The following is a 17,332-nucleotide window of genomic DNA, read 5'->3' as shown; positions in this document are numbered from 1 at the left end:
AAAAGGGAAGTGCAACAAGGCCCGGTGCATCTGTCATTGAAAGATGGAAAACAAGTACAGCAGATGGTGAAGAAAGTAAATGCCATGTTGACCTTTATTGTGGTAGGTTTTGAAAATAAAAGCAGCAAGGTTTTGCTGGAGGTGTTCAAGACCTAGGTGGGGTCACATCTTGAGTATGGTATACTGTTCTGGTCCCCTAATCTGATTACCAGCATTGATTCCTGCGATGGTAGGACTGATGTATGAAGAAAGAAAGATCGGATCGATGAGAGTTATACTCACCGGAATTTAGAAGAACGAGATAAGGTTTCACTTAAGGAGATAACATTTTGACAGGACTAGAGAGGCTAGATTCAGGAAGAATGTTCCCTATGTTGGGTAATTCTAGACAAGGGTGAGGGGCAACCTATTTAGTACAGAGATAGGGGTAAACCTCTTTGCTCAGAGTCTTGTGAATTTATGGAATTCCATACCTCAAAAATTAAGGCCAGTTTGTTAGATTTATTCAGAAGGCAGTTGGATGAGGCCCTTGTGGTTAAAGGGATCAAGGGGCAGGAACTCTGTGGTGGATGAGGTGAAGTCAGGATTTTAAAATCTCTCATTTATTTGTTTTGAGGTGAGGCACCAAATTTTCTTATCCATTCATCTAATTGTTGGGACTGGCTGGTTGATTTTTGAGAATGGAGAAGAATTTTGAATTGCTTCCTTTCTGCATACTAGTGAATCCACTGAGGAAAAGAATAGATACTTACAGAAATTGTTTCCAGATATATCGGTATTATTTGTGGTTGTGAGGGAACTATTAATGAGCAACAAACCTCGTTATTTTCTTTGCATATAGTATAATGTGATTGGATGTTCTCTCCATGCTCAAGAATTGTTTAAACCTGTAGGAGTAAGGGAGTTATTTTTATTACTTCCTGCCTGCACCACAAAATGTAGTTAGTTTCATATCTTACGAAATCACAACCTGTTTCTAAATTAAATTGATTTTGTGTTTAAATTATTCATTCATAACGTCATTGAGAGGAAACAATGAATCACTTCAAGAAAATTGTTATTTAAGTCGGCTTTGTTTTAAATAGTTAAAAAAAAGCCTTGCTATTAAATAATAGTTGTAAGATTAATGAACAGTATCCTGTAACCGTGAAAGTCATCCCAATATTGATATATTTACTTTGATTGTTCATGTGATATTTATGTACTGTGTATTTGTTTTTGTGCATGCACCATAGTCTGGAGATAAGCTGTCTCATCTGGTTGTACTTGATGATGATGAACTGGAGATGTTAATGGAGATTAATGCATTTCAAAAAACATTATTTGTTGAAGTGAAATAAAGTGAGAATGCTACTAATACTCGGGGTAGGTAGTTCTTATGAGGAGAGAAACCAATCTAAAGATTCAAATCATAGAAAAAGTTTGAGAGAAAATAACGTTTCTGATTGAGAAATGAGGTGAGTATGGGGGAAAATAAAACAAAAAGGAAGATCTTTAATTGGATAGAATGTAGGATCAATTAAGTAATGGAAAGGCTGACACTAAAAGGCAAAATTAGTGGTCATGAGAGAAATAAAGGCACAATATTGGGGCCTGGAGGAAAAAGAAGTAGCAGAATTATTATCTGGTCATGAAGAACTCCACACTGAGGTTGGTAATGTACCGAGTCAAAGCAGAAAATGCTTTTCTTCTGGACTTGTGTTGATTTTTATTGAAATAGTTTGTATTTCTCCATCTCAAATCCTGTCTTATTTTCCAGTGTTGATGTTGTCAGTACTTGTAAATGTTCACTTGGTTTCTCTCCATGTTGACAGAGCCTGCTTATTTTCTGTTATTATTTCTAGTATTCAGTGTTTTATTTTTGTATTGGCAAAATTATATCCTAGAACATTTCACTGCAAAATGATGCTTCGAGATCTGTTATTTGGTTTGTACACTTTTTGAATTTCTCTCAGTGGGTAATTTGTCCTTTACAACTTGCCTTTTGATTTTCTTTTGGTGTAGGAAGCTCTCGTTGTGATCAAGCTGCTTGATATTCTCTGTGAAACAACCTCAAATCATGAAAACTTCAGTTACTTACAGGATTCGCCTGCTCTGGTAGAGACAACAATAAGTAAGTGCAAATCAGAAACCCGCATCTTGTAAATCGGTTAACCATGGTCATAAGAAATGTACTGTTGAAATAGTTCTGAGGAGTAAATTGTTTTTTGGATCAAAAATGTTTGTTTACTCTTGCAACATTTATTGTAGCAATGATTGCTTAAGTGAAAGATATGCAAGTGCCAGTGCCTGCGATTTGTAAAAATCAAACTATCTTAGAATAATATATAAAAGCAAGAACAAAATATTTGTTATCTTAACTAATTTCATCCTGCTAATTTTTTTTACATTTTTACGTTCATTAATTGGATAGTTCAGATCTTCTGTGCCGAAGTAAATGAGGCACCTGGAATATGAATCCTGAAAGAGATTGGAATATTGTTGCATATTCATGATGTATATGCAACAAAAAAAAGATGAACTGCAACATTGCAGAGCAATATCAGTGTGCTTTCTTTTGTTTTATATTTCCAAAACATTACGGTAATTATTCTTTCAGTAGTTTAGAAGAACATTTAGAATTTCTTAATGACGGATGATATTGGCCCAATTTTAACATGCAGAAACTGCATACTAATACAGATTTAGCTTTTTCTCCAGAACAAATCATAACAAAACATCAGAGATATTTGTTAATAAAGTAGAACAATCTTTAAATATCTTTGAACATGAAAGAAATGAAAGTATTGATGATTGCATGATGTTTGTTGCTATATTGAATAGGACTGGGAATTAAATATTTCAAGTGAAGAAACTTGCTGAATGTTTTAGAAATAGTTATAAGCGATAGACAATATTGGGCCATGATTTTTTATTTTGTGTTCATCACAATCTTCACACATTAGCTTGGAGGCTTTGCATTTAAGTTTCAGGAATGAGAAAATCCTATTCAGTGAACTTGTGAAAATTGTTAAGATTTATCTGTCCCAGAGTAAACTTGTTATAATAGTGTTGTAAGTCTTAATTACCACCAACAACTTCTCACAGAATTTCTGTGTGTGGAGTCTAATTTCTTTGAACTTTATCATTGATGATTTAATTAATTTATCTTGTCCATTTTGTGTTTGTTAGTAATCAACCCTGTTCTTAACCATCTTTTCATGATTTTGCATTCAATTAAATAGTTGAATCTGTACCTCCTGGTTTTTACTCTGCTTGCCTCGGTAAGAATTCCACATTCAAATTGATTAAGACAAGCCATTACTTGTCTGTTCTGACAGCTTCAAATTTCTGCATTGTGAGTTGACACTTGATGGTGTCAGTTCCCAATGCAAATACATGCATAAATTCTTAATGGAAGTGTCACCGTAATGAAGGGAAAGCATTCATCATTGACTGAATCAAGAAATACCAGTCTCAAAGGAAGATTGTTGTGGTTGCTCTCTGTGTACTGACCATCTTCACTGAATCAAATAGCTGACGGATATGTGCCAAGAAAGTAACACTTTTACTTTTATATCCTGATGAGAATAGAGAGGAAATAACTTCATTTTCTTACCCTTTTGTTCTCTTAAAGCATTTTAAAGCCAATGAAATTAACTTGTAGTTGAGTTGGGTGCTAATCTGCACACATCAAACTCAAACAAATAAAAATGTAATAATGGCCAGATAATCAGTTTTTGTAATAATATTGCCCACATGGCAAGAAATAAAGTAGGGCTAAATATTTCTATTAAGGAAATGGAGGTGATTTCCTTAGTTGGTTTCAGACTATTCAAATTAAGGAAGGCATCACTGCCTAGTTTGGTACTTAGTAAAGTAAACTATTGAGCTAAATCTGAATAATTGTAAAACAACAGCCCTAATCTAATTAAATTCAGCAGAATGATGGAAAAAAAAGAAAAGTTGAGAGCTTTTCCTTGTTTGTTTGGAAAAATAAATTATGCCAAAAGTTATGGCAAGATTAGAATGAGAAATGAGAATTTTAAAAATGATCAATAAGAGCTACTGATATACTCTGGTATACTTGCTTTGAAATAAATACATCTCATGCTCAACCTTTCTCTCTCTGTCTTTGTCTACAAGCTTAACAACACCTTTTTCCATTACTGCTCCACTATCTGCTCTGGAGCTTTGATTTCAGTTCCCCTGCATTACTAGTTCAAACCTTCCTGGAGCAGCACTAGTGACCATGTCCCCAAAGATATTGGTCCACCTCCAGTTCAAACACAAATTGCCACATTAGTATAGGCCCAACCTTCCCTCGATGAGAATCCAATGATCCAAAAATATGAAGCCTTCCTGCCTGCACCATCCCTTTAGCCACAAATTAAGATGTTTTCTCCTCCTATAACTTGCCTCACCAGCACGTAGCATGGATAGTAATCCAGAGATCACAACACTGTCCTTTACTCTGTCACCCAACTCCCTGAACTCGCTTTGCAGGACCTCGTCACCCATCCTACCCACATCATGGACTTGATCATCTGGCTAATCGCCCTCCCACTTGAGAATGGTATTGAATTGATCCAAGACATCCTTGACCCTGGCACTTGGGAGGCAACATACCATTTTGAATTCTCGATCTCGTCCACAGAACCTCCTACCTGTTCCCCTGACCATTGAATCCCTTATCACTACAGCTCACCTCTTCTCCCTCCTTCCCTTCTGAGCCAAAGGCCCAGACTCCGTGCCAGAGATGTCATCACTATGTATTGTCCATGATTGGTCACCTCCCTCAATAGTATCAAAACAGTATGTTATTGAGGGGAGCGGCCACAGTGTTCCCCCAGCTTTTTATTGTTCATTTTGCCTACCAGCTCAATTTTGACAGGATGGATGTGGAAAATATGTTTCCTCATGTTGGAAAATATAGAACTATGGGCTGTCTTGTAAAATAATGCATTGACCATTGAAGACAAAGATGGATGTTTTTTTCCCCCCAAGGGTCTCAAGTCTTTAAAAGTATTTTCCTCTTAAAAAAAGCAGAGTTTTTGAGTACTTTTAAGTGGAGATGGTAACAAGAGAATTAAATGGTAACAGGTATGCAGAGCTGGGTTACAGAAGAACAGTCATCATTTTAATTAAATGGAGATTCTGAGCCAATGTTTTATGTTTGTGTGAACTAAATTCTATCAATAAATAAAGTTTGAAATTTAGTATGGTAGATCATGCAAAGAAATCCAGGCTTCAGTGGTTGTGAATAGATGTAACAAGTTGTAAAAGGGTACAGGGTGAATGAAAAAGACTACAGGCCAATGGTTATGCTGTTTGGGAATGATTGTAGGTGGTGGATACAATGTATGAAAATGTGCAGTGATACATATAAATAGCCTTTTATTTAAACTGCCTCATATTACTTATAAAAGTATGGATATTAATTTATATTTTTCGGGAATGTCATTTCCTGTTTCAGAGCTTTTATATGAGACCCATCTTGCAGGAAGACAATGCAGTAATATTTTTACTACATCCCAATCCTTGTCATTCACCAATGACGTCACTCATCCTGCTGTTGGTTTTAAAGCCCATCTGATCCACTTAATTGGGAATCTTTGCTACAACAACAAAGAAAATCAAGAAAAGGTGAGAAATTTTAATTTGTGAGACTCTGATGTTTAAAAAAAAAAGGACTTTCCATTGAATTATACAGAGAGATGGTGACATTAGATTTGAGAAGCTTTATCGTAAATTTTCAAATAAGATGATTTGAATTATAATGAAATAATCTTTAATGGAAGTACACAGTATTATTTAAAATATTTTTAATTGTTGAAGGTCTATAGATAAGAGGAAATCAGAGTAATTATGGAATGTTCTTGGAATTAGCCTTCACCAATTAATTGCCTCTTAGGATCTACCATTTCTTTCAGTGTTGGTGACTGAACACCCATTATTTCATTGATTTTTAAAGCTCTGCTGTTTCAAGTGAAAGATAGCAACAACATCATTGGCTTAAAAAAAAGTGATTCTCCTGGGTTGAGTTTTGGTCTCTGCTGAGATTACTGTTCACAGTTTCTGGGGCTACTGTTGGCTTCAGTGCGATTAAGAATGAAAGAAAAACTTTTCCTTATGTTCATTCAGTAATAAGAACTAAACTCTGAAGTTAGCTATGCCAACCTTCCTCTCAAATGAATAATGCAAGAGTTGCCTGAGGGTAAAATAATGACTTCAAAATAATTTTTACTTAATCATTTCCTTACAATTATTTTTGTATTAATGTCATTAAATGAATGGTGTAAATTTGAATCACTGACTCCTCAGAGTCATCCTTTAGATTTGGGCTTCCCCATTAAACAAATGCGCTTGTGATTTCGAACTATGGCCTAAAGATTGTCGCAATCACCAAAATTGTGTTCCATTTTCTGACACAAGAATGTTGCATTGTGATCTCTTTTTGCATCAGCTTCTTCAAACCCCTTCTACTCAATTAATACGCACAATCTAACAGCAGCAGAAACGACATGAGGGGACTTTAGGATCCACTATTTTATAAGCAAGCTGAAATTATTACTTTAAAATAATTCTTTCATGGGTTATTTTTAAAATACTGTAATTAAATATTAAATGCATCTAAAGAAAGTTTTAAGAAATGTATCAAAGAAATAAAGAAGAATGGAGACACAGATTTATGGAGGAAATTGCAGGGTTTAGGGCTTGGGGATATTCATCAGTATAGATGGAGAGAATGAACAACAGTATTATAAAATGCAAGAATTATAACATGTAAGAAGGATCTGAAATAAGAAAAGCCAAGACTTGGTTTGGATTTGAACCTGAGGATAAGAATTTTAAATTCAAGGAAGAAATGTAGTTCATCAAATGCAGGTTGTGATTGAAAAGGCAGGTGCAAAATAAAATGTGAGCATCAGGTACTCATTCTCGTATGCTGCATTCTAAGTTCTTGTTACGAGATATTTACAAAACCTTTTTGTTGGTGACATCACATACAAGTAAGCATGCAATTGCAATGTATAGTTGTGGTCACTTGGATTTTAGGGCTTGTTCTTGGAGAGAGAGAGAACAATGAAATCATTTAGGAAATTAGGAAAATAAATTAAGTTGCATTCAACAAGATGGGGTACAGGCAGTTTAATTTTCAGATGATTTAGCTCTGCCACTTTGGTCAAACAGCTGATATAAGCAGTACACATCCTATCTTTTGCTGTAATGTTATTTGTTCAAACATGACTGGGAAACTCCATGGAGGAGAGTTTCTGAAATTTCAAAGAAATTGCTGACAGGATAGAACATGATTCTTCTGCAACTCATTATTAACTATAATTGGAATGAGATTTGCATTGGATTTTTGAATTTTTAAGTCAAACTGCTCTGCATTTGAATGACAAGGGGAAAAATGCAGGTACTGAAAACCGAATTGAAAGGAGAAAATACCAGAAATCCTCAGCTGGTCAAACAGGAACTATGAAGAGAGAAAAATAAATGTCATCTCAGAAGAACACATGAACAAAGAAACAGAAAAAAATATATTTGGTTCCACAATTCAATTAGGTTGTGGCAAATCTTGTACCTTAACTGCACATTCCTTCACTAAATTTCATTTCCTTTAATGCCCTAAAATCTATCTCTTTCCTGATTATACTCCATTTCTGGCTGAACTTCCAAAGCTCTTTTGAGCAAAGTTCTAAAAGCTTTCAACCCTCTAGGCCAAAAAAATAATTCTGTTCTGCTGACTGAACATTATTTATGGAAACTGACCCTTGGTTCTGCTCACCTGAGCCAAGGGAAGCATCAGCCTTGCATTTAACCTGTGAGAATTTTGTACATTTTAATAAGAAATCGTTTTTCAACATTCTCAACTCTGGAGAGTGTGACGTTTCATCCCATATGCTCGAATATGAAATGTGTGTTTTCTTTTGGAATGTAATCCTGGGGATAGACATATCACCCATCTATGTCTCAGTGGGTGATATGTTTTAAGCTTGTTTATTTGTTGCAAAATACAGAGTTCAGTGAGAAGAATTCTTCTGCCAGCAGAATAACAGGTTGTCTCTAACATGATGCCGAACGTAATATTACAATTCAATTAGCACCAACCAAGGGCAGCATGAGACATGAAGTTCATTCAGAAGCCTGATGGCTGCAGGGGATAAACTGTCTTTAAGCCTGTTGGTGCATGCTTTTTAGACTTATGAGCCTTCTCCCCAATAGGAGCAGGGAGAAAAAAGTGTGTCCAGGTATGATGGGTTTTTCACTATGTTGACTACCTTTCCTAGGCAGCAGGAGATGTAAATGGAGTCCATGGAGGAGAGGGAAGTTTGCATTATGTTCTGAGCTGAATTCACTACCTTCTGGAGCTTCTTCTGATCTGGAGCAAAGCATCTCCCATCCCACACTGTGTTGCATCCAGCAAGTATGCTTTTGATGGTACACCTATAGAAGTTGTTGAGGGATAATGGGAACCTGCTGAACTAAAGGCATTGGTGCACTTTCTTGATTGTCACTTCAATGTGGTTGTCACTGGAGATATTTATTCCGAATATACTGTAGCTCTCTATTCTTTCAACTCCATCATTGTGGATAGGAGTTCAGACTCTGCCTCCTCTCCTGAAGTTGGTGCTCATCTTCATCTTATTGACAGTCGAAGGAGAGGTTGTTATCTTGGCACCATGCCACGAGACTTTCAATCTCTCTCCTATACTTGGCTGGTAACTATTTGCTACGCTGCCCACTACTGTTGAGTCACAGAAAATATAAGGATTAAGTTGAAATGATTTTTACAGTTGAAACGGTTTTTACCAGTACACTCATGGGTGTAGAGAAGACTGAGTACACATCCTTGAAGAGTGCCAGAATTGAGTGTGATTGTGGAGGAGATATTGTTACCTATAATTGAGGTCTGATAGTCAGGAAATCAAGGATCCAGTTGCAAGGGGGGCATTGAAGCCTAGATCCTGGAATTTAGGAATGAGTTTGCAAGGGATTGTGGTACTGAAGGCAGAGTTACAGTCCAAGAATAGTAGTCTGACTTGGATCCTTGGGATCCAGATGTTCTATCACTGGGTGAAGGGCTAGGTCAATGGTGTCTGTTGTCGATCTGTTGGGCTGGTAGGCAAATTGATGTAAGACATCGATGATATGTCTGGATCTGATCACTTACTGAGATTTATAATATTTTGAAGCAAATTTGAATATTTTTAGAAGCCAGAGAATTAATTTATACATTTCAATCCAAAAACGAATTCTATATATGTGAGAGGTTAAAACTCGAACTAAATTCTGGGCATCAATGTGTTTTATCAAACAGAGCTGGTATTCTTTACCTGTAAATCCACAACACCTGAACTTACAAATGTAACTTGGGTTGGCTGATCTTTTGATTCCTATATTTTTATTACCTTCAATAGGTACATTTAATGTTCCCTTGTTTTATGCAACCAAATTTGATGTTTAAAAAAATCCTTTTCATATCTGGAACAGAAAAGCACTTTCATATCAAGATCCTCGAGGTGAATGGAATTTTATGCTTGTCTGAAACGATGGAAGCTGCACAAAGCATAGAAAAGAATTAATTGGCCAGTTTCCAATTAACAGCCACTGATTAACAATTTGAGTTTGTGCAGTATGTATCAATGTACAATGTAGAAACCACCAAATGGCAACTACAGGAGATGATAAGCAGATAGAATGGAGTAGGGTCAAGATTGAAGTTTGGATAGGGATATTAAATTTGCAGGGTATAATCTTCAGAGATTTTGAAAAAGGAGATGAGGATGGTGTGCGATTTTGGTGTATAGGATCTGCTGACAGTTTTATATCTGAGAAGATGAGGTAGGAGCTGTGACATAGACCTGACAGAGGTTATGTTGTTTAAAGAAATAACACAGAGCAATAGAAAGATAAAAACTTGAATTTGATCTAATTCTTCCAAATGTTTCACAACAATTGTTATTGTTATGGAGACAAATGGGCATGAAAAGGAACCATACTTATCCAAGATATTCTGTTTTCCTTGTGTCACAGGGATCATTATTCATTTAGACAAAAAGTCACATGGGTTATTTTAACCCAATCTGAACAGAAAGGACTTCAATGTAATGTCAGAAGTAATGTCTTTCAAATGATGATGCTCAAATGAAGATTCCACCTAGATTCAGCAATGATGTGCTCAGAAAAAAATGAAACGGCAAGGGATCTTGTGAATTAAAAGGCATCTACTTTGCATGCATTTTTTTGAAACAGGATCATAAATTGTTGAAAATAATAAATATAGAAAACAGTGGTTGAGGAGAACTGAATATAAAGGAGAAAGTAAAGATGTTAAGAAGAATTTGCCAGGAAATGAAAAGTCAAAGAGTGGCTCAACAATGCAGTGAGGATAACAGCTAACTTGTTTCTGGAAGATTTTAAAACAAAATGGAGAAGTTCAGGAAGGTGCTATGAGGTACTGAAAACTTGCAAATCCAGGATTGTCCAAGGCTCAAAATCTTGTCTTAGTTGTCTGGCTGCAGTAGTCAAAGATAGACAGAAGGGCAATCCAATGTTGATGCTTGATTGAAAAATTATGGGACATGAGAGAGCCATTAGGTTGTGATGGATTGGAAAATGTGAAGTCAGCTTGCTCATGGAACAGACTTTTTTGCTAAATAACCCATAAACAATTATTTCTTCTGTCCCATCCAAATTATTTATTTAGTAATCTAATACTTTTCTTTGCTTAATTTTCAAGATTCTAATTTCAAATCTTATCAGCGCAAAAATTCTGAATTTGAATTTAATTTTCTAGACCCTACAATTTTTTCCATCATTGTATCTGTTGAAAGCTTTTGAACCTTAGACAATTAATTGAGACCATTCATTTGGTTTGCTGTTGTTTTCTTTGTGGTATTTTCATTGCAATAGAACAATGCAATTCCTTAAGTTTGCAAAGCATTAGCTCATGAGAAACAACTCAGTACTTTTAGAAAATTAAAAGATGATGTTTTTGCAGATCTGAAAATAATTAGCTGCTTAAAATCTGACATCTGATTTAAATTATACTTGAGGAAAAAGTTATTCATTTGTAACTCTTTCAGTAATGAGGGATAAGGTTACAAACTTTCCAAAAGAATTGGATTGTGTGGTGGAAATGTGGGCCTTCTTTCTTCACTGCAGTAAAGTTGTGCTGACATTTTGATGAAGTCCACATTGGTTATGTATTGGATGAAATCTTCAAAGATATTTCCTATTTCAAGCTATTATTGGTTTACGATCTAAATTTGCATTGATGTTCCAGGGAAACTTGTAGAATGGCTGTGTGGATGCTATATTGTAATACGAAGGGAGTTGTGAGAAGAGAATGCACTGATCTCAATAAAACATTTTCAAACTCAATAGAACTTCCTCTATTTCAGTTTTGAAAGTAAGAATAATTATTTTGCTATACCTCTGATATTTGTAATGAGCTTTTTCTCCTTGCTAACTTTTAATCCTCTTTCCTTGAAACCAGTAACTCATGGGTAGAATATTACGCTGCATTGTTGGTTGTCCCTCATCATGTGGCCGAAATGGGAATTAGTCACATGGGAATCTTGACAACTGGTGAAAAGATTAGCAGACATATGGTCTGTCCTGGGTCTGATAAGAAGCATGAATGTTGCCAGATTTTAGTTTTTTCTTCGACATGGGTACTGAGGACAATTATGATACCCCATAATTTTTTTTAAATGGATAATATGCACTGAACTTTATATCTGTTGTTCTGTTGGACAGTTGATCAATTTTAAATAATGGCAAATGCCGTCACTGTGAAACTTGAATACTTTTAACTCTCATTAGAGTATGTTATACCCTTTAAATTTTCATTCATAGTAATATGATAACCATTGGGATGGGCCCAGCACTGTTGCTTCATTGTCATTTATGTGGTGCAGGCAAGTAACATAATGCACATGATATTATTCAAGGGAAATTGTATATGATAATATCAAATACTAAGTGCTTGCGTCACAAAGTAGATTTATTTTTAGTGTTGCTGTGTTTTTTGTGTTTTATAGTGCTCTAGTGTTTGTACCATGGTTAGCTCAGGGCTGTTGCAGCACCGGAGTTCGAATCCCACGCTGTCTGTCTGATACATTCTCCCCGTATCTGCTTGGGTTTTCCCTGGAGGCTCTGGTTTCCTCCACCATTCGAAATGTACCAGAGGTTATAGGTTCATGGGCTGAAATGGTCTGTTCCCATGCTGTATGTCTAAATTATTTCTGGAAACCACTTTGACTACCATTTATATTTGTGTGAAATTTTCTAGACCATTTTTTAATGTTAAATTTATGGAGTTGTCTATTTCATGGATACTACTTTTGAGGGGCTAAAGTTCACACTAGAATCCAAAATGCAATATCAGTGGCAGGTCCAAATGACCTCTAAACAAATCAAGAACAAAAGCACAATGAACTAAAGTAATAATAGAATCTGCACATCAAAGCACACGTCCTTACCAAGGGGGAGGTCAGGACTGCAATAAGTATGTGTGTTGTCGGATATTCTGATTGGTGGAGACGAGAGTCTATGCTCTAAGCATTGGGAGGTCTGATGGGCGGGTGGCCAGGGCCGAGGTGAGAGTCTGCATTCAAGGTATTAGGAGCTCTGATTGGTGAGAGACTAGAGTTGACTTTCACACAAGGTGTATGGAAAATTTCCGACTTTGGCCAAAAATAGGTGGTCGTCTTTTACATGAGATCATCATTTACACGAGTATATCCAGTAATTATTTTAAGCATTTTGAGCTTTGCCTTATGGGTTTTCACCCATAAATTATTCCCATGTGTCCATTGTTTAGTGCTTCATAAGATGGTGATGTGATTGCTTACATTTTTGTAGCAGAGAACTGAGTGTGACAGTTTGGAATGCACTGAAAACTCTCAGAAATAAGTGTGATAATGGTGAGTTAATCTCTGTTGGGAGTGTTGGTTGAGTAATTATTAGTGAAGAGATCAAGGGGAATCTGTGCAGCTGTTTTGCAAGTGATATTAAGGAAGCTTTCAAGTTCATCTGAGGGTGCAATTGTCTTGTCCACCCATCCAATAGCGCAGCATTGAGATGTAACTCTAGGTCTGAACAAGTATCTTGAGTAAGATTTGACTGAATCCATAATTTTCAGTCCTCCATCTGATCATGAACACATTTAGTATGAAATATACCAACACAGCCCTGTACATGATATCAATTTGGATTGGATTAGAATAGAAAGTTTTTGGGTTTGTATCTTTAGAAATAAATGCATTGAGACTGGGACAGGATGGCGCTAACTATCCAAAAATCCCTGGGTGTATGTATGTAGCACTCACAGTTGTTCCCGTTTATCAAAGTTTGGCTTTAGTGAATGTTTTGTACAAGTTGAAAATTTAGCTAACAGCTTTTCATAGCCCTCTCTTTCTTTAATTTTTTCTCAGAAGTACTGATGTTATTTAGGAGGTACCAAGAGAGGAGAAATGGGCTATTAACAATTAATCAACAGTCTGTTCGTACATCTGTACTATGCTGTTTCAAAACTAAAGCAGTATATAAACTGCTGACAGAAATTAGGAATTAATTTATGAATTTAAAGATAGAAAACCCCTGATATTAAAAGATGTGGTTAGCTCGAATTTAAGAGTTTCTCAAAAATGATTTCTCATCTGTGAAAGGGACCAATGAGCAGGCTGCTAAAATTATAGGTAATTCTAAAGGGTTTGACAGTGGAACTTTATCTTTGAACACCAATCAAATGTTGGCAATGGGGAACAAAAAATTGGAACCGATTTTCTTTTTCTGGTAAAAGACTAAACTGCTCTGTATGAAATCTAATTTGAACTATCACGGCAAGAAAGCAGGAGATATATTCTAAATCCCTCTTTCTCGAATTGATTCTTGCTGTCATGTCAGGCTCACGGCTCAAGCCTGACAGGATGCAACAAGGTGTTCAGGGTTGAGTTGGGTCAGGGATCAAAAAAGTGAATCTTTGTGCGGATTGGGTGGCTGTGGTCAGATCTGGTTTGATGGAGTTATAATTTGATAACTGAATGATTTTTTAGAATACAAGATACTGCACAGTGCATGAGGCAAATGTCAGTTCAATCAATAGATTTACCATAAATTCAGCTTCTATAAGAATGACATTTATGTTGGATAATTAGTGTGCAGTAGGTTTAAATGTGTTTCAATCCATCCACGAAAGAGCAACAAGTGGAAAATGTAAGTACGAAAATAAAGTAAGTGAATTACAGTATTGCTCTTATGCAGGAATTTACCACAACGTTCATGGTTTTGAATGTTTTTTTGCATTCTAGATGCAAACAAAAATAGAAATTTGTTCACAGGTGCTTTATCTAATTGATTCAAAATATAATTTATTGAAATTCATTTTGATGTACGAGGACCACGCTGGAAAATGTTTATGGAAGATTGTTTATTGGATGCTCCATTTATTGAAAATTAGGCCTGACTCAGTTGTATTATATATCTTTACCTCCTGTGGTCGCTGGGAGACTTGCCACAATATTCAAAACACATGCACATATTTGTAGCTTTTTTAAAACTTTTTATGCATCAGAGAAAATGCATCTATTTTCGTACCATCCTGTGCCTCAATCTTCTGTTTCTTTTGTATCCCTCCATTCCTGTCATGTTCTTACTGATTTTTCTCAAGGATTATCTTCCACAACAATCCCTTCCCTTGCACATTTGTATGATCTCCATTTTGCACAATTCTAGGAAATTGTGGAGAAGGGGCTGATGTCTTTTGTTTTTAGGTTTTTGGCATCTTCTACCACCTCCTATTGGGATTTGCCTGTGTCATCTGCCAATTTCATGCGCATTATTGCATGGTTATTGGCCCTAATTTCTCCAATTTGGTGTTGAATTTTATTTTGTAAAGGGGCGTGGGCCTAGTATAGATAAGTGGGACTAAAGTAGGTGGGCACGTTGTTTGACATGGACAAGTTGGGCACTATGGGCCTGTTTCTGTGCTGTTAACACAGCTGGAAAGTGCCTCAATGTTTTACCGTATAATACATTTTTTTTAATAAAAAAAGATGCGGCTATTAGCTAACGTTTGTGAAATACTAAAGTCTGCAGACTCAGTGATTGTAACAAAAACACATAAAAGCTGGAGGATCTCAGCAAGTCTCCCAGCGACCACAGGAGGTAAAGATATATAATACAACTGAGTCAGGCCTGCTGAGTTAATATTTGAGTCTGTGTTGAGTGACAATGTAGCCAGACTTCTGTTATTAATGCACTTTGCAAACATGAAAGGTGATGGGAATGCCATGATCAATTGTAATGAAGTACTTGCCTTCAGATTGTATAGAATATAATCATTATAATCTGCCACCTTCTTTATGATAATTTAGTTTTTAATTTAAAATATAAAATCATCTAATTTTAATGATTTTTAAAAATAAATACAAAATCTATTGATATCTCATTATAATTTTATGTTGAGTTCAGTCAAGTACAATGGACATTTGCAAATAGTGTTGCATGATCCTGTTAACAAATGAATAGGATGCCCTGGAAATGCAAAATGTGTCTAATAACATCTGAGTTCATAATGAGACTGTGGTCACAATTTTTGCAAAATATTAAACTTGGTGGTTTCTTTGTAAAAGGCGTGTGCATGTAATTTAAAGGCTTTCTTCCTTGTTTGGGATTGACTTACTTCAGGGCATTTTGATTGACTTTCTTTAACCATTATAAGATGTGGTCAAAATGCAAATCGCCAAACTTGAGAGGCATTCTTGTGTTTGCCTGATTTATGTAATTAGCTTTCTGAGAGTTAAGAGCATTGGTGCAGTTGGAGTTTTGTGCTTTTTTTCTGATGTGATTACTTTTCATCTTGATTAGAAATTCTTTTCTTAAAATCTCATTGTGGGCTGTCAGCAGCTTTAACAATGTGACCAGAGGTTGTACCATGTTGAAGCAGTCACCAAGTACTACATAATAAGCTGATATATTCCTTGTATGAATTTAAAGTAGATTCTGTTATTAAAATATTCTTTATCAATATGTTCTTTAACCAATTTAACTAACTTGTTTCACAAATTAATTTTTTTTATTCATTTTTAAATTTAATGGATGTAAATTGTTCTATTTTGCATGTGAAACAGTGACATGGAATCTTTTCAATAGAAGTACTATCGTTTATATCATCTCCTTCTTAAAATGTATTCAGAAGCTCCTTCATCCCATTAAGCATGCATCAATATTTCTCCATTTATGTGTAGGAATGAACTGAGACATTGACTTGTTTTCTGCGGGTTATACATTTACAGAGAAATTTTGTGTATTTCATGCACAAAGTAAAGCTTCTTGATGTAAATCCACTCAAAGTCTGTTATGTTTTGGAAGAAAAATCAGATGCCTAATGACATGTTAGTTCTAAATTCTGTCTTAGCTTAAGGTCAAGAACTGAAATTATTTTGATCAATTTGAGCTGGATTTGAGAATCAAGGTAATTGTATCCATTAATTTATCTGAATGCTGAGACTGTATTAGCAATAAGATTATGATATAGGTTGCCTTCTTGCATTACACATACTGTACAGGATGTAAATGATAACTAAGTTTTAGAATTTCTTTATATTTGCTTGCAGTCTATCAATTAAAGTAGTAAGACTGTACATTTATTAGAGATTTTACAAAGATTAGCACTTAAATATGTTCTGAACAATTGATAGAATCGATCAAATTATCTTTGCCTATTAAGTTTATGTTCCTTTGGATGGCAGAGATTGAATAAACCTTTCATTTAGACCCATTATTCTGTTTATCTTGCTATATTTCTGGATGTTATTTAGCCCGTTAAATATTGTGCAGACAATTCTTCTAAATACAGCTCAGTTACTGACAAAACTCAGTGCCTGTGCCAGTTGATTTCCATCCTTCTACAACGCAGTTGTACCTCTATGTAATCCTGTTCCATCTCTTTGAAAGCAGCTCTAGAAATGTTTTCCTCTTGACCCATAATCTCAATTTCAGATTCTCCCATCTTTTATCCTGATAAATCTGAGGTTTTATCTTCAAGCTGCCTCTAGTTGACTTAATCTGCTAGCATGAGCAGCTGTCATGCAACATATTTCAAAAATGGGTAAAAACCATTCGATGTTTGTGAATCACAGAAACTTCCTCAGCTTTTTTCCCCCAATTGTGCCTATTTTGTGCATATTTCTCTGAAATGTGTTTGGATTTTTTTTAACATTCAAGATACCTTCTATTCAATGGAGCTGGTGACCAAAATGATTCAAGTTGAAATCTCATTGGACACATTTTACAGTTTTTGGTGACTTATCCCTTCTGGCATTTCAGATTTACT

At 35.5% G+C, this 17,332-nt stretch overlaps 1 protein-coding gene across 1 annotated transcript in view; it reads left to right on the top strand.

The window, feature by feature from the left end:
* atxn10 (ataxin 10) overlaps nt 1–17,332 on the top strand; it is a 177,392-nt gene that overhangs the window by 55,488 nt on the left and 104,572 nt on the right. Inside the window, exons 8-9 of the mRNA XM_069903492.1 lie at nt 2,005–2,113; nt 5,456–5,625. Of these exons, the coding sequence (XP_069759593.1) occupies nt 2,005–2,113; nt 5,456–5,625 (279 nt within the window). The remainder of the gene's footprint in view (nt 1–2,004; nt 2,114–5,455; nt 5,626–17,332) is intronic.

The sequence above is a fragment of the Narcine bancroftii genome, chromosome 11, assembly GCF_036971445.1.
Source record: "Narcine bancroftii isolate sNarBan1 chromosome 11, sNarBan1.hap1, whole genome shotgun sequence".
In the NCBI taxonomy this organism is placed as follows: Eukaryota; Metazoa; Chordata; class Chondrichthyes; order Torpediniformes; family Narcinidae; genus Narcine; species Narcine bancroftii.
Note: the sequence above shows the minus strand (reverse complement) of the source record. Positions and strands in the feature narration are given on the sequence as shown.